Here is a 25654-nt window from a genome sequence, read left to right as displayed (position 1 = left end):
CGAATATGCATGCCCATTTTACTGGTAAATTTATTAGCACAACTTACTATAACAGTCTTTCGATATATAAATATATTCACAACTTATAGTTTAATCAAATGCTTTACCATTATTTCCATGCCCATTTACATCAAAAAACACTTTTATATTCATGCAGTGTTATTAATCGCCTCAGTTTTTCTTTGACGTCGGGTTCGATGCCATCTGACGTTCAAGATATAGATGTGTAAAACTAAGAAAACGATTTGCACATTTTCTTTTTTTTTCCAGTAATCATAATTTATTTCTTCTGTATCACTTAAATCAGGTTTTCATCGAAAAATCATTAATGACGTTTTATCAAATAATTAAACGATTGCTTGTCCTCAGTTTCATTAAAAATTGCCAGTAACTTAGATCCGCCAACCATAACCACCACCGTACCCTCTTTTTTGCTATTTCACGGCTGTTTATCGAAAATGAAAGTAGACTTTTAATTAAATTTACGATAATTAGTATGCGAATGAAATCTGAGTATAGTTTATGGACATCATCTCATACGTAGTGGAATAAAAGAGGATTAGGTATGAAGTATGGTGCAGGTGTTTCAGAGTTTATTGGCAAAATTTATTAATTTATAAGTAAAGATAATATGTATGTATAATATATATGTATAATATCTAATATTATACATTACAATTTTCTACCTCTTCTCTACAGTGTATATTTTGTATATTTATGAGAATATATGAGAGTTCTTCATATTCATGAGAATTAAGTCATTGTGATTGTCATACAGGTGAAGAAAAAAAAAAATCTGACCCTACCAGGGAAGAAACTCTCAGAACAACAATGACGTCATCTCATAAGGCGATTCTGGCTGAAGTCCTCTCAAGTGAGAAACAAGATTCATATTTATAATCTATACTGTACTGAAGTATGAAGACCGACAGCCAATACTTGGTAGTCTTAGAAACACCGCCATAAAAATATTCAATTGATTGACTGCTCAAACATGTAGCATCCACCTTCCATTAACTCCTGGGTAGATCTGCGACATTTTGTTCTGTTAGGCAGGTCTGCGACATTCTGATTCTGTTCAGCAGTTGACGACATAATTGATCTCGACTTACTGCAGAGTATATTCCTTACAGATACTCTCATTAGGACATCCATTCAGGTGGGCTGAAAATGATATTTGCAAGGTGACACAATACGAACAGTTAATTGAACCGCGGAAAGATGTGAAAATCATGAATGTGGCATATAATTCTCGTCATCTCCATCCTTTTAGTGAATACGGTTATTGTCGATATTTTACGTTTGTGAACTCTATAGACACAGTGCCTTTAAATATAGCCATAAATGTGTTGTATGACTCTTTGGTTTATGACTTTCATATAAGTACTGTACCGGACAATAATTTCCATTAGCGTTGAGCGCCACGCAGTAGTCCATGCGCTTGCCTGCACATTTATCAAACTTCAAAATCGACCTTGTAAATATTTGCCTCCATCCATCTCTATCGTCAAGCGACGCTTTATCGATAGGCTGCTTCCTGTAAACTTGGTTGTAATATTTATGGAAAGAAACTGAACGCTGTTAAACAATAGGTGAAAGACATGAAAGGAAACTGCGGAGACTTCTCCTAATCCACAGGTAAAGGTGAGTATTTTTTTTTATCTGTAGAGGGACTTATTTTGTAAAATCATTTCGCGGAAATATTTTGAGTTTTATGGCTTAATTTTTTTTTCATTTTGATATAGAATCTTGGAAATTTTATTGATATTCTTGCACATATTTCCGTGCTTAAGAATATTCAAACAACCTTTTCGTTTTCTCAAGCTACTGCTATCAGAACGTTCTGCCCCCCCCCCCCCCCTTCCCCACCAACTTCCCCGAAAAAAAAATTAAATTAAAAAATTGGCATATTTTACCAAAATCATTTTCAAATTATTTTCAAAGACAAATCATATTACCATTATTTTGATGCTCTTTAAACTGAACTTTTATTGACAAAATTTCATTTTTCAAGCCGACTACCTTTCATCTGTTGTAGGTCGCCATATGGCTAATATTAATTATAATAGAATATCTGAGCCCTCAGTGTACTACTCATTACGTTTCATGGTAGATGGAATGATATATTCAATACAAATTTAGAATTATTGTTTCCAAAGTCCTTAATGATGATTAGGAACAAAACAAAATCCCAAACGACGATAAAATTTATTTTACATGTAGTTATAACATTATTATGTTTTAAAACACTATACTTCTCTAAACAAGCTTTTCTCTACATCTGTATTATTTTATTAAGGATCTCTGGGGCTGTCTTATATTAGGTTTAGACATGCATTTTACACTGTTCATGTTCTCTTCATTGCATGTGGTACTATGCTGTGAATTTTAATATTATAAGAAATCTTCATATGCATCTTCCATTATTTACATTACTTTTTTCATTATATTATCAAGTAATGTTATGTACTGTGTGTATTATCGTTATATGAGGAGTTTTGAGCTTCTGCTCGTTTGGATATATTGTAGGCATTGAAACTCTGAGACTCAAATTTTGTCATCATACTAAGGGTTTCGTTTATGACAATCATGATCATGTAAATATATCCCCGGTCCTTTAAGCACAATGTTTAGTAGTTTTTTTTGTAATCAGTTAATTTACATGTGGCGTTTTCTTCATTTTCGGAAGCTACCAACTTCTGTTGTTTGAAATATTCGCTACATATTCCTTTTCGATATATATGTAGGATCATTGCCAAAGAGACTCGGGCCAAAAGAGGAAGTCTTTGAGCTTCCTTAAGTATTGATCTATAAATGATACTCTGTGGATAAAAGAACACGAACTTTAAATAAATCCAACAACCTATTCAGAGTTCAAACTGATGTGGCCCCCATTTGACTTCTGATTTTGAATTTCAATAAACCGCAAGTCAACCGAAGATAGCAGAAAAACGTAATACAGCACAAAATTTGTCTTCACTAAAGAAACACATCTCAAATACAAGTCGATAGTTCAGTACATTACCAGAGAGAGAGAGAGAGAGAGAGAGAGAGAGAGAACACTTGAATTAGAAGAAACTAAGAAATAGATATGTTATTTGGGGAGGGGGTGTATTGAGATTATAGTGATTCGCATAGTCTGCATTCATGAATCATGAAAATGCCTGGATAAAGAGTAGCAGGTCATACAATCATAAATACCCGGAGTGGAAATTTTAGTAAGACACAAATTTAGGGATCCCCCCCCCCCCCAAGTAGTATATACTAGTACTTTAAGCGAGAAGCAATTTTAGCGATTTTAAAATGTCAAGAGAGATAGCTATAACAACCGATACGGAATAAATTGTTAGCGATATTCAATTTTAGCGATCTCAGAACCATTGCTAATAATGCCAAAATTGAATCCTCGCTAAAAGTTCTGCTTTTACGGTATTCAAACTTTAATACATTTCTTATATAAACGTCCACATAAAGTTCAAATAATTTTAAATGACTACACATAACATTAAAAGCACATTGTAATGTTAAAATTTGAGTTTATAATGACAAGGTCACATTAAGCAACGTATCCAGCAATTATGGAGGGAGGATTTGGACGGCAAGGGTTTTTTTGAAAGAAAAAAAAAGCTTTTTATCATATGACAAGAAATTATAATGCTTTTAAAATATGCTTATAAGTTATGACTTATTTGTAATGGTACACGTGATTTAATTAAAAAATTAGCGCGGCCGGATTATCTTTTATTTAAAACGAGGCTCACTTGCAGTATTTTTTAAAAAATTTTATTTTGTAAAGCATATTAATCGTAAAGTGCTACACAGTAAGAAAGTAATATATCATGCTTGTTTTGTTATTATGCAAAAAGTACAGCTTTAAGAACTAAGAGAAAATTTGGACCTGTGCATGATTTCCATATCTAACAAGGCCCGTAGAACGCGGGGGGGGGGGGGGGGCACATTTTTTGAGTATAGTATTTTGCTTTAATAAATTTTCATTTAGATGCTGGTTGTCCCCCCCTCCCCTCCCCACTTTTTGTTGCTGGTTGCTGTAAGGTCGAGCACTGGTGATTTGGACAGTTAAGGTCAGTCGATACGTTCCTCAAATATCTGTTTTGTATATCTTCGTAATGTATGAAAAATATTCAACATTTTAATTACCTTCTGATTTCTAAACCAGTTTCTAAACGTCTTTAAAAAATCCAAACAACAAAAAATTTGATATTGGTAAATTAAATTTTTTTCCCAAAAGGATTATATAAAAAAAAAAAGCTATACCCTCTGGTATCTTGCACAAATGCCTGGTAAGGTACCTCAATTTTTTGTGAGTAAACATGTTAAAGTAGCAATGCTTCAGTGACAAAATCTTAGAAAAAATTATATATCATTGAGGAAGGTATCGTGTGTCCTTAAGGAGGTTCTTTTTTTTTTTTTTTTTTTTTTTGCTTCTCACTATTGAAACCGATGCTTGGTCAACTACGGGCCTCCCAGCTTCTTCAACGTTTTACAAAACACGTGTTAAAAAGTTACTTACCCTACTTCATTCATTTACCCTGGCCACTCAGTGAATTCTGCTTTTGCGATTTCATCAGTTTTCACATTTCGGTGGAGTAACATGATTTCTTTTCTTTAAGGTACGAATTAGACAAAAATGAATTTAAGTTTGCTAAAATTTAATCAATATAAAATGCTATCTTTGTTTATACGGAAATGTAAGGTTGCAACAATGCAGAAATTTTATTCCCGTGAGAATAAACAAAGATTTTTTTTTAATTGTTTTTAATTATATTTGTATAAATACTTTTCATATAAAGTGGGTGAAAGTATGCAAAAGATTGTATTATCGATCCGTACGTATTGATGGAAAAATTCCGATTTGGCTACTGGGTAAAATGTATGATGAGTTCTTGCAACCAGGTTTCTGTGAAAATAAAGAAGTCTTTTTTTTATACCCCATTTGATCTTGGGTGAGAATGAAAATACTGAAACCTTATTGCACTTCTACAGGACACATTATGGCTATTACGTAAAATGTAAGATGAAACAGGTTTTTGTAAAAAAAAAAAAAAAAAAGTAATAATAATAATAAAAAAAAATAAAAAAGAAAACACGTCAATTTCAACTCATGAAAACTCTGAAACCCTAAATTGCACATCTACAGGACAACACCTATCATGTTCCAAAATATGAATTGGTTACTGGTTTTAACTACAGGAATAAGAAAGTGAGACAGACGGACGGACCAGGATAATAACAATATACCCGAACTTTCTTTAGAAAGTGCGGGTTTATAATAAAGGAGAAAATGTCACTGGATGTATAAATATTTGTATAATGAACTACTTGTTCGGGGATGTAAGGTTTTTATTCAAATACATGGTTAAAATCACGTGATTCTTTAGAACTAATCTCGTTAAGAAGGCTATAGTTGTTTAAATACTAGTTTAGGAGGCTGCATCGCATTACCGAAAACGTTGAAATTTGGTCGGTAGTTATTATCGAAAATTATTTTCTTTCATTTCGAAAGAATACAAGATATCATTAATATTACCGAAAATTCAAAGTGAGATACCGATTGAGGCCTACAGGCACCCCCCTTCATTGTGGACATCCATTCCCTAGGAACACAGTAGGGGACGGGCCAAATAACTTTATTTGAAGCTCAATGTCCAATTCTACACAAATCATCTAATACATATTTTTGGAAATGGGGGTGGGGGCACATTATCAAACAGAAAAATATAACCACATACATGTATATCAGGATACGAGCACTATATGTTTATGTTCATTCACCAATCAAGAGTCCTCAGGGGGCATATACGATTATTATATAAACAGCAAATCTCTAATAAGCGGTTTCAGGCGAAATTTTCGTTAATGCATCCATAAATACAGTAACTATGTATCTGGAGCCGTGTCACGCCAGCGTTATATTCCCACTGTGGGCTTTAAGTATTCTGAAGTAACTGATATGCAAATTTTCGGGATAAAGATATAGCCGTCTTAATCCAATTTAAATCGACTGTAAATATGTATCTTTAGAAACAGCTCAGCTCAAATCCCCTTTCAGCTTGTAGCAGTGAGAAGTGGGTAACTAAAGTAAGACTTCTGAAAATGCTTCACATTGTTTCAGATGTGATTAAGTTTTCGGTGATGATACATTGTATAAATAATTTCGGTATTGATAAAAAAAATAATTTCAGCAACGGAATTCCGACTAAAGTGTGATTTAGGAAGCACTTAAAGCACTAAATAAGTTTCAATTTTATTAAATGCTTTTTAAATTTAAAAAAAATCCAACTCAATCCATGATATACAATTATGTATGTTTTACATTTGACATTTGTACAATTTAATGGAGCTGAACATAAGAGTCGTTTTCTAAATAATGTTTTTTTTTAATTATGTCACCCCGAAAGAAGTTGGGGGACATATTGTTATTGTTTTTCTTAATCTCGTCCGCAGTTCTCGCAGATGGCTTGGACCATCTTAATGATGAAACTATCACCAAGTGTTGTTGTGCACGCAACATTCGAAACCATTGGCCACCGTTACCATGAAAACAGAGCTCGAGGGAGGTCAGGTTCGGGGTGAGATACGCTGTTGCTTGTAATTGCGATAACAAAGTTTCTAGTTATGTCACCCCGAACGAAGCTACTTAATTTTGTCCTCAGGAGTTCTTGTAGATGACTTGGACAATCTTAATGAAACTTAACAATAATGTTTAGTTGTGTGTGCAAAATTCAAAATGGCAATCATTGAAAAAGAGGAAGGTCAGTTTGGAGTGACATAAATTTGCTTGCAATAGAAAAGTTTCTAGTTGTGCATCCATTTGATGTAATGATAACTTCGTTCTTCATAAGATGAAAACAATATCTATCTGTCGACTCCAAAACTTTAGGATAAGAAAACTTCACGGCAAAGTAAAGGACTGGTGTCAATTAAAGTATCCCCCGGAAAATCTACCACATGTATTTAGTAAGTCTTCTCCCATGGGGAACGGTTTTTACTTTATAGTATTTCACCTTCCCCGTAACCGTAAACGGTTTGAATTTTATGCATTTTCTTCGGAATATTTCCTATAATCGGCAATCCTCGGCTGCCTCCATTCATATATTCAAAATCTGTTGTTATTTTCTAAAAATAAAATTCTTCATGAGTTCCATGATTTTTCTTTTACATTGAATTTCGAATTATTCAACCTTTTTTTCTGTTAAGATATAATGTAAAAAATAATAGATCTTGATCATTATTGAGTAGAGCTGCAGATCTCTAGCTCGTTGATCGGCAAAAAATTGGGATGGTCGTCCATCCCAATTTTTTCAGACCAGCGAGCTACAGATCTGCAGCTATACTGAGTATAATTTTTGTCTTTGCTGGTTTACTTTATTTGCCATTTAGCCTTTTTACGCCGATCATATGACCGACGCAATTCGGCGTACGCCGATTTCTGACAAATGACCTCTCTGATACGTCGATGTACGTCTATGTTTGTTTGTTTCTTTGTTGTTTAACGTCCCTCTCGAGAATTTTTCACTCATATGGAGACGCCACCACTTGTCGGTGGAGAGCTGCAAATTTTTACCTATGCATGGCACTTAGGGCCATTGAGCAGTGAGGGATCTTTTTCGTGCCAGCACCTACTGCGACACGGGACCCTAGTTTATACGACCGGTCTCCACGTCCCACAGTGGATTTTGAACCCGCGACGTAAGGATCAACTCCTTACTCCGCGACTCTAGAGCAGACGCTCTACCACTGCGCCACGCGGGCGACTGTACGTCTATGTATTCACCAATGTGGCAAACAAGCTTTGCGAGTTTCATCTCTGTGGAACTACTGATGATCAGAGACACTTTGTTCAAGTCCTATAAAATAATCTTTAATCAATTTCTCTTGTGAACAAACATTTTAAGTACATTATTAACAAATCTCGGTACCAAATTCTTTTGAAGATCACAACTAATTCATTACTCGAAAATTGTGAGAAAAACTTTAAGCTTCAAAAACAAGCGATAATTGTATTGGTTTAGTCCACATAGATAAACCTTTCGCCACAATTCTGTAATTTATGTACATCAGCAGAGCAAAGCTATACAAGTTTAAAAAAATGACTTGGAACCTTGTTAATCCATTATGTTGATTTTGATTGTCATTAACATTCAAAATAATCACGATAATATGCATAATTATAGGACGAGCTATAAATAATTATCTGGATCAAGGGCGAACTTTTACTACGAAGCAAAATATCCGAGGGGGAGGGGGTAAATTCTTGTGCATGGGGATGTCTGTTATACAGTAAGCTTTCCGGGGGGGGGATGTTAATATATTTAAGTTCCCGGAAGTTTGTACAGCAGTTATTCCGAAAGGGGGAGGAGTCTTTATAGCAAACATTCTGGGAGAAGATTTGCTATGCGGAAGGTTTACTTTAAGAAACTGGTCTTTCTTGATTTTGCCTTCTGCTGACATATTGACGTATGCAGTGGCAAGGGTGAAATCGTTTTGAGCACGCACCTTGCTAATTATATATAATTGTATATATCATATTTCGATGACGTACTATATTGGATTTGCATCACCTGCATACAGACCTGGGGACAATTACTTTGAAATGTAATGCATTAAATTACATTTGCTTTGGAATTTTTACCATTACAATTACCATTACTCTCATTCAGAAAAGTAATTAATTAAATTACAGTTACTTTCTTAAAGTAATGAAATACATTACACTTTACATTTTATAAGAGATATAATTTTTTTTTTAAATAAATGATAAACATTTCATACCATATGTTTTATGTAAGTGATAATTAATTAACTGATAATGCTATCATTGTAAAACGAGTATGTGTTATTTATTTAATGAATTAGTACAAATGATATGAATTTAACACAATCAAAGATGATAAATTACCAGTATCTAAATAATTATAGGGTTTGAAGTTTGAGGTGACTATCAAGCTATCAAAATTGAATGATGGACAATATCAATACCGGTATTTACACTTGGCCTTAGTTTCCCTTTGAGTCTTCAAGTAGATCATACTCATCTTGTATCTTGCTTACCAAGTCCATTTCACCAGAATGAACTTTGTGAAAATTAAAAAAAATCAAGTTGAAAAATATAGTTTATATTTTAATTGGTAGTCATTGTATATGTGTATTAATGTCACTTGTTTTGTGGCTATCTTTGAAACCTTATGATTTCTTTAAATATTTTTTTTTCTGGCTCTCTTCAATTGATTTTAAAACTATTTTGTCAAGAAGTTTTCTATTAAAACAATTATTTATATGTCTATCAATCGGAAAAACATTTTTGAAAAAATGGTAAGATATGATTTTGATTTTAAGACTGTAGCATTATAAATATAATAAAAATACCTCTCAGTGACCTTGATTTGTTTCAGATTCAATAATTAAAAGAGATTAAAATTCAAAATGTAAATGAAATGTAATTGAAAAGTAATGGTCAATATTGACATTATTTAAAAGTAATGCATTACATTACAATTACTTGTAATTGAAAGATAGTTCCATTACACATTACACCCCGTTACTTATAAAAATATAATGATTACAATGCATTACCATTACACATTACCATTACCCCAGGTCTGACTGCATAACGGAACAGAGATATGTTATTATGTTACAAGCAGTCCGTTTATTTTAAAGTCTTCAACTAAAAATCAAAATAAAAAAACCCAACCAAACAAACCCCCCTCCCCCCCCCCCCAAAAAAAAACCTCAAACATGTCAGAAAGGTAAGTTTGGGGGGGGGGTCACACAAGAAGCCAATATAATGTTGGTTTTTCTTGTAGTTTATTACGTATAGTTCCATCACGATCTATGACACTAAAAATTCAATGGATTTACCGTTATTCTTACGACCTTTACAAAGAGCGAGCGAAGAATTAAGCAATCTGTTTCTTCCCATAATGGAGGCGATCAATTTCATTTTAAGTCAGGTAATAAGTTATCAATTATTAAAATAAATTGATTATAATCGCTAAAGCTATGACGTAATTTTAGCACGATTTAACCTCGGGATCGATCTTCTTGCGGGGTTTCATTTTGCTTTAGGTCTATGATTTTGCCTTGCCTGCGCCAGTGCGCGATCGTACGATGGAGACAGGCATACCCAGTCGGACTTTTATTAAAGATTTCTTTCTGTGGCACCAAATTCACAAAAATTAGCTAGACGTAGTTTAACAGTCGATAAAAAAGAAGAGCTTTTTCAAAAAGCTTAGCCGTCTTTAGCAATAACCTTAAACAGTAAACTGACCTACACCTAGCAGGCCGTATTATTCTTGAGCATTTCTTGGCTTTGTATTTCTTCATAATTTTTTTTACTGACTTTAGCCCTACCATGTGAAAGTTCAACCAGATGCTCCGCCGTCTCCGTAAACTCCGTCTCTGCTGCCGAGATTAGAAAGACAGTGCAAAACAGAGAGAAAAAATAAATACAAGTTGTAAAACTTGCATACAATAATGATCATTTCTGTTTAATATGAAAATATAGTAACGGTTTTAGTAATTGCTTTTAAAAAAAACTTATTTAGAATTAATTACTGTCATTTTCCTCTGTTCGTTTTGTCAATTTTTTTTTACGATTGAAAATCTTGATCATCAGAAAATTATCCCCCTTGCATTGATCAGCATTTCAACCAATAAAAAAATTGAAAATTTTCTCCTCATGTAATTTCTGCCAATCACAAAAGAGAGGAAGATATTTTGTATGGAGTGATATTTTGAGATGGCAGCCTAAATATTTGGAGAAATAAATCGAGAAACAGCGTAATTTTTGTGCAATACATATACACGTTTTTCAATGGGTGGCACTGTAGCTCTGGTCGTCCATCCCAATTTTTTTTCGGACCAGCGAGCTACAGATCTGAAGTGGATCTCTTCATTCTTTCTCTTTTAGAAAATCCCTCCACCACTCACTATATAATCATTGAAATATTTTGTCGGCGATTATATATACACATGCTTGCGGGATATTATATCGTCGTCGATTCAGTCGGTTTAATGAGAGGAGTTTGGCATCCGGGGCATACAGAAATTAGGCCAGTGTTTGGAATAAAGTTCACAAGAAAGTTTTACTGTAACTATTTCATAAAGTCTTAATACATTCAAGACTTCAATAAAGTCACAATAACGGCATCGTCACAACTTGAATCACCTCGTTGTCCTGGGACCCCTGACAAACATTCAATATCTTAAGGGGTGACTGCAGCGACGTCTTTCGGGAAAATTACAAATCTTGATTGTTTTTCTTATCTCTCAACCAATCACATTAAGCCTTTCGGTGATCAACGATGCGTAACAGGTGATTCTCCATGAGGGAAGCAAGCTCGAATAAAACCGAATGAAATTTCTCAGGGGTCACACAGCAGCGAGTTGACACAGGTCCCCGACGTTGTAAGGATGTAATAATGGTAGATGATAATGAAATTCCAGAGAGATGAAAATGAACGTCTTTGCAAGCAAAGGAACCTCAAAGCGCTGACCATCACGTGACTTCGAAGCAATCTCATACTGTTGAATTGGTAAAATGAGAGTCCATAGGTATTTAAATATCGTTCTACCAGTGGGTGAAAGTGTGTGCCGGTGTTACTTCGGAATATTTTCCTTATTAACTCTAGTGTCAATTCTCTGGTACTATCTTCCAATACAAATAGCGTGACGCAATACTGAACCGCTTGATTAAGCTCATTAAAATTATATAAAATATTTTTCAATCGTTTTTCAAAATATAGTTACAAATATATATATATATATATATATATATATATATATATATATATATATATATATATATATATATATATATATATATATATATATATATATATATATTAGGGATGGCAACGAATATTCGAACATTCGAATATTCATTCGATGAGTTGATATTCGAATATGAATTTAAGATTCGAATATTCGGTGTTTTTCAGATTTCATATTGTGATTAATAAATTTTGGAATTATCCCTGTTTAATTCACTAGCGATCAATTTCGATAGCCTGATTTCTATCACTACTTTCTTATCTTATATCTACTAAATAACGTGTATTTTGTTTTGAATAAGGTGTTAATGAATTGTACAATTATGCTTTATGTATAATACAAAACGTGCTTTCATAGTTTTCATCAGTTAAATACGATCGGATCTAGAACAGAGGACAACAAAATTAAAAAACTTCTTCGAATGTCTAAAACGTGAAGAGTATACATACTTATCTAAACAAATTTAATTGATCATTAAATGAATGTCCGATATAGAATTAGTCTGTAATTAATATAGTAAAGGGCTTAATTTCAGAATAAATGTGTAAATTACTTGATTATCTCGGGTTGTACAAAATCCTGAGTTTTATATTCATTATCGGGAAATTAGTTAATAACCTAGGAAAAATGTCTATGGAAATATTTGATTATATTTTAAAAACATTGTATCAAAGATTAAAATCATATCTCTTATTAGGCAGATAATTGTAATTTATTACACTTATTGAAATCTGAACATTATACCGTTACGACTATCTTGCCTTTTTGTAAGACGACTGCTTCCTCAGTTGGAGCTACTATATATACACGTTTCATTTGTTAAAATTATACCTTTCTACATTTAAATCAATTATTTATTTCAAACATTGACAAATATCAAAAGGAATTTTATTGTACACCTACAAAAGTCTTCATACAATTTTACTTCCAATATAAGTATACCTACGCTAAACCTTTCATGAGAGTAGGATGATGCACGCATATTTAAAATAAAACAGATTTTATTTATTTTATCGAATATTCGAATATATTCGAATACTTTCATTGAATATTCGAATATGAATTATTGACAAAATTGACATCCCTAATATATATATATATATATATATATATATATATATATATATATATATATATATATATATATATATATATATATATATATATATATATAATGTTTTTCACTCACTCAATCCTCCCTGCGCCGTAAGTGCTGGAGGCGACTGCAAGGGTTTCCACCTGGCTCTGTCTGCAGCTACTCGAGGCGCTGTGTCCATCGTCAGTCCTCTGCTAATGCCTATGGAGGTATAAATTATATTAAAATATAAAAAGACAAATTAGCTGACAAATTCATTAAAATAAGGAATATCTTTCGTAATGAGCACAAATCGCCATAACTATTAACAATTGAACTTGAAAAAATTTGATAAAAGTTCAGAAAATGTAAAAATAAATAAATAACAATAATTATGATTACACGTCAAAATATCTTCTTCAAGATACCTAATATATCAGTTTATTGATCTCAGCGAATGTCTTCCTCATTAATGCAGTCAATAGAAGATTGTGTTTAATTTGGCAATTAGAAATTCCGATACTGGTAAAGCATAAGAAATGTGCGTGTTTTACTCTTAATCTCACGGCTTTATTGATACTGGTAAATCAATCGAACACTTTCCTGTGTTTCAGGCGAATTTTCTTGATCTTGAAAATCTTAGAGATATGTACGTAACACAACCACAGATTCAGTGGCGCTTAAAGTGCATGTAGAGATATGTACGTAACCACAGACAACCACAGATTCAGTGGCGCTTAAAGTGCATGTAGAGATATGTACGTAGCACAACCACAGACAACCACAGATTCAGTGGCGCTTAGAGTGCATGTCGTTAAAAGATATTGTTGGCTTCTGTGTGGATGAGTTCCATTGATGTATTTCAATCAAATATCAAATTATGAAGTAAAATGAATTAAAAATGGCGATTCGATCGACGTAAACCCTGTTACTCTATCAAGGTGACACGGAGTCACTGCTTTATCCAGAACATTTCTATCTCTTTAACAAAATACTAAAAACAGGATACAGTAAAACTCGTTTAGTACGAACACGGATAAAGCGAAGTTTTTTGGAATCCCCGGCGAAATTCTTAACAAATCCTAAGAAAATATTACGGTTATATCGAACTCTGATATAACGAATTTACGGATATAGCGAACTGTTTTTCAGTCCCATAGAGATTAAAAATAATGAAAATTACATCTTTTATAACAAATTTTCAATATCTTAAACTTCAAAGAATTAAACTGAAATTATTTATTTTAAGTATTTAGATTTGGAATTCCATTTTCTCGGAAATATTTGGTACCCCAAGTAAAATTTTGTATTTAATACCTCATAGAACATATTTGGTAGTCATACTTAAAGGAAAAGAAAAGATGCATATTGCGAATTCGTTATATATACTTTAACGAATTCGTTATACGGATTTTACGAATTACGGATATAACGAAATGCACAGGTCACTACAACTTCGCTATAACCGAGTTTTACTGTACAAACAATTTTTTTCAGAAATTTTGAAAATAACAACTTTAGTCATGTTTATATAAGTAAAATGAATAACTTTAACCGAATAGACTTTAAAATAATTTTTCTTACAAAGTTGAGCAATAATGTATCTTTGAATGTCTTTTAAAAATGTCCAAGGACCGGCCTGTTTTATGTCACCGGGAAGGTTATTCTACCCATCTGAGCTGGCGTTATTCCTATATCTTTGTCCGGATTTTTGGGAACACTAAAATTTAAAGGCATTATTGTGGTCCGTATTTTCACATTAAAAAAAAATCAAATTGAGTTTGTAAAATAAAGCGTTGCTATGGAAATTATAAGATAAAATGTGTATAAAAAGCTGAAAAATATTTTGTTTCCTTGGATACATACCCTTGAATGTAGATTTCCAAAACATTTATAATTGATATTCATGAACAACTAACCCGACTTTCAATTTTGACTACCACTCAATCTCTAACTGAATGCAAGAAGCTACCGTATAAGGTTGAATATTTCTGTAAAGTTCACAAAAGCGAATATTTTCCCTTCTTGGTAATCATAGCAACAGTGTTATTTTATCAATTTATGATATTCAACTTTAGTTCTATCAGAAAGGTACAATTCAAGGTGAGTCAAATAATATGTTTCTTGATTAAAAGGTAAACAAAATTCAAGAAGCAGCAAAAAATATCACTTTAAACCACTAGTACATTGTTTCCATAGTTGCACTGCAAAGTAGCAATTTTTCTAATGCTATCTGTGTTGCAAGGTCCTAACAATGTATAATTGCCGGTGTTGAATTTCCATGCTTTTCCTCAAGATAGCAGCATTAACCAAATCTTAGCAGCAAATTTTGTATGGCTACAGTGTTACCATGACAACCATTAACGTTGTCTTTAGAATAATATTGCCAATACCTTATAACTTAGTGCCAAATCTTTTTATTGTTTTTCTTGTGTTGTTGATTGAGTTTGATTACGTAATACCTTCATAAGTGAATATTGAGTGTTTTTCAGCATTTTCTCGGTATTAAAAACTGCATTGGTTACCACTTACTGAGAGATATATTCTTAATAGTTTCCTTATAGCATGAATGGCGACAAGGTGAATTGTTTTTATGAGAATGATTTGTTTGATTTTCTTAGTCTTTATTAAGACTCAATAAAGATTCAAAGTAGCTGAAATTCTCAATTTTTCGAATTTTTCCGGCTGTCACCATTGCAACCAGGACACATAGCAACCAAATTTTATTTGAAATAGGTTTCTGATGTTATAATGGACAAAGTTTCATAAAAATCGGTGACCATGCGTGGCAAGAGTATAAATGGTAACAGAGAATCGCTCTTTAAAATATAATCTTGTATGTCTGTTCCAATTATCGTTAATGTTTAGTCTTTCTTTCAGACGTGATATCAGTAGAGTATCGTGAAAAAAGTCAATAATTTTCAATTTTCGAAACTCTCTCATAAGCATTAAAAGTTTGTGGGTGTTCTCCCAATGTTTTGGTCTTTCTGGCAATTGCTTTATATTCTGACAACAATGAAAAAATACGTATACAGACGACATAAGCCCTTCGGAGAAAATAATAAAAGATGTTTTTTTAAAGAGATACAAGATAGTACAACTAAGCATTCTGAATATACAAAAACATCGAAAGAGCGCGCGAGTGTGTGTATTTGTATATAGGTATTGCAATTGTAAAGCCTCTGAAGATGTCATGAAATCGCTTAAGCTTATGTTTCTGTCTTCTTATATATATATATATATAGAGAGAGAGAGAGAGAGAGAGAGAGAGAGAATTCTGACTTCTCCATAGAATGAATATTGGTTTTGCATTTTCAAACCATGTTTTTTTTTTTATTCTACCCTATAAGACTTTTTCTTAACTGTATAATGTTTTTCAGTAATTCATTACTAGCAGATGAATGCTCGACATATTGCTAAAAAATAACAGGTATTCTAAATACTATATTCAATCGTTATAAGAAGCTTATTGAGCAAATAACAGAATATGATTCGTCATAAAACTGCCTCTCAATCCAGATACAGAATGGTCACTGACCTCTAGATTAGCGGACAAACCTGTTTCGTACTTTTATAAAACGCTGATAATCATAGAAATCATAGGTAATCATAGAAATTTAACCCTTGTCAAACAAATAAACTCAAGTCTCTTGTGTATCTACAGGAGTTTCTTTTAATTTTTTCAATATTTTACTGTATCTACAGGGGGATTGTTTTTAACTTCCTACATTTTTCGGAATATTTGTAGAAAACAGAGAAATCAGCAAAAGTCATTCCACTGAACATCCCGGAATTATTGAAGAATTCAGTGTGGAGTAAACAGTAAGATCAACTGACGGTCCCATTATCTAATGACTTGCCCCTCACCGGGGAATAAATTTACTAAAAAAAACTTTAATTAAGGGAATGGAGTAGACAGGAAAATTAAGACAAAGCTAATAAGGCAGACGATTTCATCTGATACGAGGCATTGATTTATAAAGGAGTTGAAGCCCAATTGTGCGCAGGTTCGAGTGGTTTGCGACTGACTATATATATACGTGCACAAGCAACAAATCAGTCTTGCTATACTTATGTTTATAGCTCATATCAACCAGTCCATTCAACATTGTTCCTCGAAAAATAGTGAATTACAATAAAACTCGGAATAATCCGCCACAAAATTCCGCATCTTAGCATATGATAGTGATATTGAACAAACACCATTTTATATCCACGTGACCCGTCAGAATGAGCTCACCAGACCATGTCCTCGGCCGTGGCAGGATGCATCAGCAACAAGGGAGCTAACCTAGTGCAATTGACGTCATTTTCTTTGGTGCAGGACTGCAGGACGGAGAAAATTGACAACAACCTGAAACTGGAAATCACAAAGGTTCCTCATGTTTTATAACAGTTGCTTGGGCTAAAACTAATGGGGAGTGGGGGTGGGGGGGGGGTGGGGGTTAGGATGTTATTTATAATATTAAACAATTCAGTGATTTTCCACGTGTTTCTTATTTTATTTAAATGAGAAAGCAACTTTTTCCTTAAATCCCTTTTTCTACATTTTGTAGCTGGTCAGCGATCTGAATCACGAGACTGCGCAGTACTGTACCCTGGCGGTTGCCCTTGGCGGAAGTCAGGACACATTGGACCTACGCGATGAACTCAAACATATCCGCCAGAGGGCCTTCGATATAGCACGCCAGAACAAGAACAAATTGATTCCCGCATTGCGAAAGTAAGAAGGGGTCATCACATTTTTGGGGCTTAGGCATCTATAATTAAAAATTTTAATGACAAACCTTAATTATATTTATTGATACTTTTCTTCTTTACCACATTTTAAAGCAACTGATTGAAGCTTTTTTTATGCCCCGAATTTGAAGATTCGGGGGCATATAGCTTTTGGGCTGTCCGTCCGTCTGGCTGTCTGTTAATCTGTTTGTCCGCAAAAACTTTACCCATGTCCATAACTTTTGAATGGTTGCTGCTAGAGCTTTCATGTTTTCCATGTGTATTCCTTGTGATAGGGCCCTTCTTTGGCTACCAACATTTTTAATCTCTTGACCTTGGAGTTAAACCTCCTTTTCAAAATTTAACAAACTTTAACCCAAATAGTTGGAGCTAGGGCTTTCATATTTAACAAGTATATTTCATGTATCCAGACCTTTTTTGGCTACCAACATTTTTGACCTCTTAATCTTGACCTACTTTTTCAAAAATTTACCAAACTTTAACCTTGCCCTTAACTTTTGAATGGTTGGAGCTACGGCTTTCATATTTCACAAGTTTACTTCTTTTGTCCAGACCTTTCTTTGGATACTAAATTGTTTTACCTTTTGACCTTTACCTTGAAGTTTGATCTACTTTTGAAAATCTTTAACCTTAGCCATACCTTTTGAACAGTGGGAGCAAGGACTTTCATATGACACATGTGTATTCCTTGTGAAGACCTTTGTTTGGATATCAACATTTTTGACCTCATGACTTAAACCTTGGAGATTTACCTACTTTTGCAAAAAAATTTACCAAACTTGAACTTTGGAATGGTTAGAGCTATGGCTTTTTTTTATTTCGCAAGTGTATTTCCAGTGTCCAGACCTTTCTTTGGGTACCAACACTTTTTACCTTTCGACCTTGACCTTGGAGTTTGACCTAGTTTGAAATACGTTAACCTTGCTTATAACTTTAGAACGGTAGCTGCCAGAGCTCTCATATTTTACATACACATTCCTTGTGACAATATTTTTCCTTTGGTACAATTACTTTTGACCTCATGACACTGACCTTGGAGAATGACCTTATTGTTGGAACAAATTAAAATAACCTTGCCCATATTTTCTAAATGGTTGGTACTAGGACTATTGCTTGCGACAAGACCTTTCTTTGGGTATTTACATTTTTGAACTCTTGACCTTGGAGTTTGACCTACATTTGAGAAACTTTAACCTTTGCCTTGAGCTGTCATAGGGAGAACCTTTGCCTAGAGCTGTCATAGGGAGCATCAGTGTTCCACAAACACATACTGTTTTTTATCTGTATTTGTTACGGCTATAATTGTATGTAACGTTTGTCTAAAAATATAATTTTATATCACATTTCCCCCCTTAAGGAACTTAAAGAAGTAACTAAGAACTTTTATCTAGATAATAGAGGACATATTATTGTTACGTCATTGTTTACGAATACTGAAAAAAGGTTGTTTCTCTGTGACAGTAGTTCAGATTTCACGCATCAGAGATAATTTTTATTGATCGATACTGTCCTAAAGTATACCATTGATTTTTATTCTAAAAGAAAGTAAAGGTACAATCAATGACTTAAATGCACCGAGCGACAAAACACAATTTTATCAGTATTTTCAAACTGAAAATAAATCAAAGCAGGTTAATAAAATCATTTTTAAAATCAATTGAAGGTTTCTGCTTTCCGAGTATTGATGCTTAATTCCATTCTCATGTCACCTTACCGCTGATTGCGTGTGACAAAATCATCGTGCATTTTCTTCTTTTCCAAATCAGTGCTCATCACATTATTTCATAGAAATAGCAATGTCGTTTTTTCCTAGAACTATTTTTAAGACATAAGTTGCACTTGACTTGGTATATTACACGATACTGCTATCTGTAAAATATGAGGGTTGTCCCAAAATGTCGTAGACAGGGAAAATAATTTAGTTTTTCTTTGCTAGATTAAATTTCTTTTCTTTTCATTGTAAAAAGCAACATTTTATGATAATGAATTTCAAGTTTCATGATAATAACAAGAAAAAATGTAAAAATGAAGAAAGCATGTAAGTGTACATCGGCGCACGAAAGCAAACGTAAATTACGTCATAATATTATTATCATTTTAAGATATATTTCTAAGAATGCACTATTTTAAGGAAAGCAAACGTAAATTACGTCATAATATTATTATCATTAAAGATATATTTCTAAGAATGCACTATTTTAGGGAACAATAAATAAATTGTGGCTATGCAAAATTTGGTTAGTATTGGTTGGATGTTTACAAGGTTATAAAAATTGTCTACGACTTTTTGGGACAACCCTCGTACAGTCACTTACAAGTACTTTATAAGGGTTAGACCAGTAAAGCATGATTTATATGTACATATACTTCTTTTTTAGTTTGGACGATAAGCTGTGTATTATGACTTGTCTCTGTAAGATGTACGCCATATTTAAGCATTAACAAACTTTGTCAGATCTTTGCTTGTAAAAGTCAGGTCTGGAAATATTAAATTTGAACGTAGTCTTGATACAGTTGGCTCGTTTAACAGGTTTAATTAAACACACTGGATTTCTGATATGAAGTAAGTCAATGTGATAATAGTTTCTATAAAATTTACTTTATTGAACTTTAAGACAGATATCGGTATTCGGCAAAACCGATATAAACAATATGTATTTCCAAAAGGAAATGGATTGAATAGGAGGCAATATTGTCTGTGTAAGCCCTCTGTCTTGGTAATAACACATTAAAGTTTGGAAAGATAAAAGTAACAGAAAGAATATTAAAAAAAAAAAAAAAGAGAACACAAAAGTACACAATCCAAAAGTGAAATGTCAATAGCTAATACAAATGTGAATGTTGTCACTTGTACAGTAAAAATAAACAAATACATAAGTAAAACGACTTTTTAAAAACTTTCTTCACTTCAGAGTTTTAGAGTTTTAAATATAAAGATGTACAGCATCAGATATTTTTGTGTTAAATAATAATTACAATCCTTTGATCCATATACAACAGTGTCTTAATGTTAAAAGCTATAGTAAGATTTTGTAAAGTTATTGATTGAACTTGTCTTTGGTCATTTTATAGAGGGCAACAAAAAAAAAATTAATTTAAATCATCCTCATAAAAGTAGACACACTTTTAGATGATGAATGGTTAAAAAAAAAGATCGAAACAAGTCTGGATTTACTACATCTCCGCCTTCCATAAACAAATACATGTATTTTTTCTTTTCAGTGTTCTTTTTTTAATTTAGATTTAAATTACGCAGCCACTTATTTTTTTTTTTTTTTTACTTCTATTGCATAAGAATTCATTCCAAATTATAACTGATGATGGTAAAAAAGTATTCTAAAAAGATGCAATTCTTAGTTTTCGAAAGTCAATTGTTTCCGTCTTAGATTGCATTGATTTTAAAAATGCAAACCGATATCTTTATGATTATGAGCACGTTATTGAAAAAATAATAGATTTAAGATTAATTGTGTTTCGAAGCCCGTGGGATTTACTTTGAAGCACATTTTTATCGAAAGTGTTCGCTTATCTGAATTATTCACAAGAACGTAAAATTGCCAATTACAGAAATTTAACAGTGATGTATATATTATCATTTTAAAATTGTAATCGATGAAAGATCAATATTAATCAAGTTTGAAGTTTCAATTTTTTTTCCAAATAGAAAGAATGTTTGTGAAGATGATGCCAAGCAATTAGAGAGACTCTACAACATGTACTCGTCCAGCCTGGAGCTTTTAGAAGTGGAGCTGTTCCAAACCCTGAGACTCCAAAAAATGTTCCCACTACAATCAGGTAGGTCTGTGTATACAACGTACCAGATAGAAAATATATTCCTCCACAATTAGGTAACTATGTGGGTATATTGTAGAAGTCAGCCGGAACATGTTCTCTCTAACAGCAGATAGTTCTGTGTACTAAACAGACAAAACACGTTCCCTCTAACAGATAGTTCTGTGTACTAAACAAGACAAAACACGTTCCCTCTAACAGCAGATAGTTCTGTGTACTAAACATACAGGACATGTTCTCTCTACATTCAGGTAGTTCTGTGTATGATTGTTCCAGACAGACAGAAAACATACTCTTTGAATATATACCAGATAGACAGGAATTGTTTCCCCTACAGTCATATTCTTCTGTGTTAATATTGTACCAGATAGACAGGAATTGTTTCCCCTACAGTCATATTCTTCTGTGTTAATATTGTACCAGATAGACAGGAATTGTTTCCCCTACAATCATATTCTTCTGTGTTAATATTGTACCAGATAGACAGGAATTGTTTCCCCTACAATCATATTGTTCTGTGTTAATATTGTACCAGATAGACAGGAAATGTTTCCCCTACAATCATATTGTTCTGTGTTAATATTGTACCAGATAGACAGGAATTGTTTCCCCTACAATCATATTCTTCTGTGTTAATATTGTACCAGATAGACAGGAATTGTTTCCCCTACAGTCATATTCTTCTGTGTTAATATTGTACCAGATAGACAGGAATTGTTTCCCCTACAATCATATTGTTCTGTGTTAATATTGTACCAGATAGACAGGAATTGTTTCCCCTATAATCATATTGTTCTGTGTTAATATTGTACCAGATAGACAGGAATTGTTTCCCCTACAATCATATTCTTCTGTGTTAATATTGTACCAGATAGACAGGAATTGTTTCCCCTACAATCATATTCTTCTGTGTTAATATTGTACCAGATAGACAAGAAATGTTTCCCCTACAGTCATATTGTTCTGTGTTAATATTGTACCAGATAGACAGGAATTGTTTCCCCTACAGTCATATTCTTCTGTGTTAATATTGTACCAGATAGACAGGAATAAAATCAGTCCTAAAATCTGTTCATTTCAATCAGTGTTTACCAATGAAAAAGGACTCCATCTAATTAAAAAAGGATAAAAAGGGATCTGGATTTAAGTCAGCTCAACACTGTACAGAGCCTATAAATCTGATAAATCTTTGAGATTGTGAGTCTCTCTGTCTTGTTTTATGCTGACATTGCCTGTCGTTAATCTCTCTGCCGTGTTATATGCTGCCGTTGTCTGTTGTTAATCTCTCTGCCTTGTTATATGCTAATATTGCCTGTCGTTAACGCTCCGCCGTGATATATGCTGACATTGCCTGTCTTTAATCTCTGTCGTGTTAAATGCTGATATTGTTGTTAATCTCTCTGCCTTGTTATATGCTGACATTGCCTGTCGTTAATCTCTCTGCCTTGTTATATGCTGACATTACCTAATGTTAATCTCTTTGCCGAGGTATATGCTGACATTGACTGTTGTTAATCTCTCTGCTGTGTTATATGCTGACATTGCCTGTCGTTAATCTCTCTGTCGTGTAACATGTATATGCTGACATTGCCTGTTGTTAATCTCTCTGAGAGATTAACAACAGGCAATGTCAGCATATACATGTTACACGACAATGACATTTCCTGTAGAATTTTTTTTTGGCTATGTAGAAAGCATTTGTTGCGTGTTTTGATTCATTTTTTATAGAGATTTTAAATTTTCTGTTTTCAGGCGTTCACTTTCTGATCAATGTGGGAACATCCGAACCATTTTTGGGATGTAAATCCCAGATAAATATTTCAGAAGTTTCCATACAGAGAGAATCGGAGGAGATCAGTCAGTTAGAAAAGTAAGTCCCTCAAATCAGAGAACTAATAGGAAGTCAGTTACAAAAGTAAGTCTCTCAAATCAGAGAACTAAAAGGAAGTCAGTTACGAAAGTAAGTCTCTCAAATCAGAGAACTAAAAGGAAGTCAGTTACAAAAGTAAGTCCCTTCAGAGAACTAAAAGAAAGGAAGTCTGTTACAAAAGTAAGTCCCTCAAATCAGAGAACTAAAAGACAGGAAGTCAGAAAAGTAAATCCCTGAAATCAAAGTACTAATACGGTGGGTATGTCTGGTCAACAGGGGATGCTTACTCCTTTAAGGCACCTGATCCATCTGTTCCAGCTGTCCTTGTTTTTGCCCTGTCCTTTATTTGGGTTGTTTTTAGGATTTATGAGATTCATCACTGTTCGTTATTTTTATCCTTTTTTCTTAGAAAATTAAGTCCATCATATCACAGTATTGATAAGAAACAAGACAGAAAAATCAAGTTCATGGAAGTATAAAACGAATTAATATATTAGAAAAATAAGTCCATCAAACCAAAGTCTTTAAATGTCAGAATTAAACAAGATTTTTATTTTTGTCCCGTAATTCAAGGCCATATAAATATAGAAAAGTCTTTATCAGGCTTCACGGCTCTGTAGATTAGATAAAAAACAGCTTCTGTGATTAGATAACAAAAAGTCTTTCCTGTGATATTGACATCTCCTAATCACCGGTAGAGTCAAGAAAAATGGACTCACCAATCACCCAGTGTTATATTGGGTGTCGCATTTCTTTGATCACTAGGAAGGAAAAAAAACAACATAGCAAAAGCGTCTTACCGCATTAAAGGGTCAGAAATAATGCATTTAAATAGGATAATTTTTAAGATCTAAATATGTTCTTCACGAAAACATCTTCCTACCATTGTGATAGATGAGCCACGAACTAGACATTCACATGCAAAATTATCCAGTAAGGAAAATACCCCGGTAGTATACAGTTTACATCATTACATGATATAACTGTAGATACGTTTAAAGTTTCCATAGCAATAATTACATAGCCATAGTTATCTGAGATTTTTGATTACAAAGTTTTTATATTAACCATAGCGGAAAAATAAATCGTACATTCAAGCATTTATTTTAAAAAATTCTGTGGAAATGGTAATCCAACATTTCAAAAGAATGCTTTAATAAACCATCAAAGTTAAATAATGTAATTTGTAGCTGTTGAAAGGTAATCATGTTAAATTTATTAAATAAAATTTCATTTTCTTAACATTATAAAAAAAAAAATAATATAAGACTGTCTTTTAGACATGAAATGTAAATGCAATATTTCAACATCATAGCGCTGAACAATTTTTAATTGTCAATTTTAAGACAGTTGATTATTAATCTGTTTTAGGGATTTAGCAGATGTCCGGGATCTATTATTCACCATTTATCAGAAAATAGCCGTCCAGCCCTGGGCAGCTGACGCCTACAACGAAACTTCTCAACAAGAAGAAGGTGAGTTATTACACTGCTTCATGTGACGGGGATTCTTTAACGAAGCTCCTCAGTGAGAGGGAGGCAAGTTATTTAGATGAACACTGCTTCATATCACGGGGATTCTTTAACGACACTCCTCATTGAGAAGGAGGCTATTTACCTTGAATCATGATGCATTAATTATGAGAAATTTCTGGTTGCCTGCAAAGCAGAGCGACACGTGGCATTATTTTTCAAAGCTTATTGGTCAGTCGATTACACTCTATACCTTTTCAACCGTAGAAGGTATAGGGATTTTGATAATTAGAACATGTAAAGCTTGTCATGAGGCTTTTGAAAAATAACTCAAACGTTAGACTTTGACCTTTTACCTACTTTTGGACAATGTTGATGAACTGGCAACCCACATTAAATCTATTGAATCATTACAAATGATGTCGGTATTTTTTTTCAAATATATGTGACCTTTTAGAAAATAACAATATCACAATAACAAAAGACCTTTAGTTAGTGACCATCCGGTAAAAAAAAATCCAACTATCGGAATATTTTAACTGCAGCAGAGAGGTATTCAGAATTCAGATTCAACAAGATCTTTAGATTTTATCTCTATTTTATGTCTATTTAAGAAAATATACTTCAGCTGAAAATGTAAACCGTTTTTCATTTTTTTAATGATTAGCTTTATAATGCGTAAAGAATAACAGGATAGTTGATTTCATCTCTTTAAATTAATGTATTATCACTTTATAACACTTAGCATATTCGAGTGAAACTAAATGGAAATTACCACCAGTACAATCATCATTATAGGTTTCGTTGTCGCAGGCAAATCATATGTTCTTTGAAAAAAAAAATATCACGTTCTATGTTCGATATGTGCGAGAAAATAATTCAATACTGTAGTTAGAAATCAATTTCAGC

At 33.1% G+C, this 25654-nt stretch overlaps 1 protein-coding gene across 1 annotated transcript in view; it reads left to right on the top strand.

The window, feature by feature from the left end:
* The first annotated feature begins 1195 nt into the window (after positions 1–1195).
* Positions 1196–25654, top strand: part of LOC133183310 (regulator of G-protein signaling 9-binding protein-like) — a 28318-nt gene continuing 3859 nt past the window's right edge. The window contains exons 1-6 of the mRNA XM_061318270.1: positions 1196–1644; positions 16620–17246; positions 17428–17594; positions 21276–21406; positions 23156–23273; positions 24645–24748. Of these exons, the coding sequence (XP_061174254.1) occupies positions 17118–17246; positions 17428–17594; positions 21276–21406; positions 23156–23273; positions 24645–24748 (649 nt within the window). The 5' untranslated portion in view covers positions 1196–1644; positions 16620–17117. The remainder of the gene's footprint in view (positions 1645–16619; positions 17247–17427; positions 17595–21275; positions 21407–23155; positions 23274–24644; positions 24749–25654) is intronic.

This window comes from Saccostrea echinata, unplaced genomic scaffold (genome assembly GCF_033153115.1).
Source record: "Saccostrea echinata isolate AGI-Se365-2 ecotype Australia unplaced genomic scaffold, CSIRO_AGI_Sech_v1 ptg000009l, whole genome shotgun sequence".
Lineage (NCBI taxonomy): Eukaryota > Metazoa > Mollusca > Bivalvia > Ostreida > Ostreidae > Saccostrea > Saccostrea echinata.
This window is presented reverse-complemented; position numbering and strand designations above follow the sequence as displayed.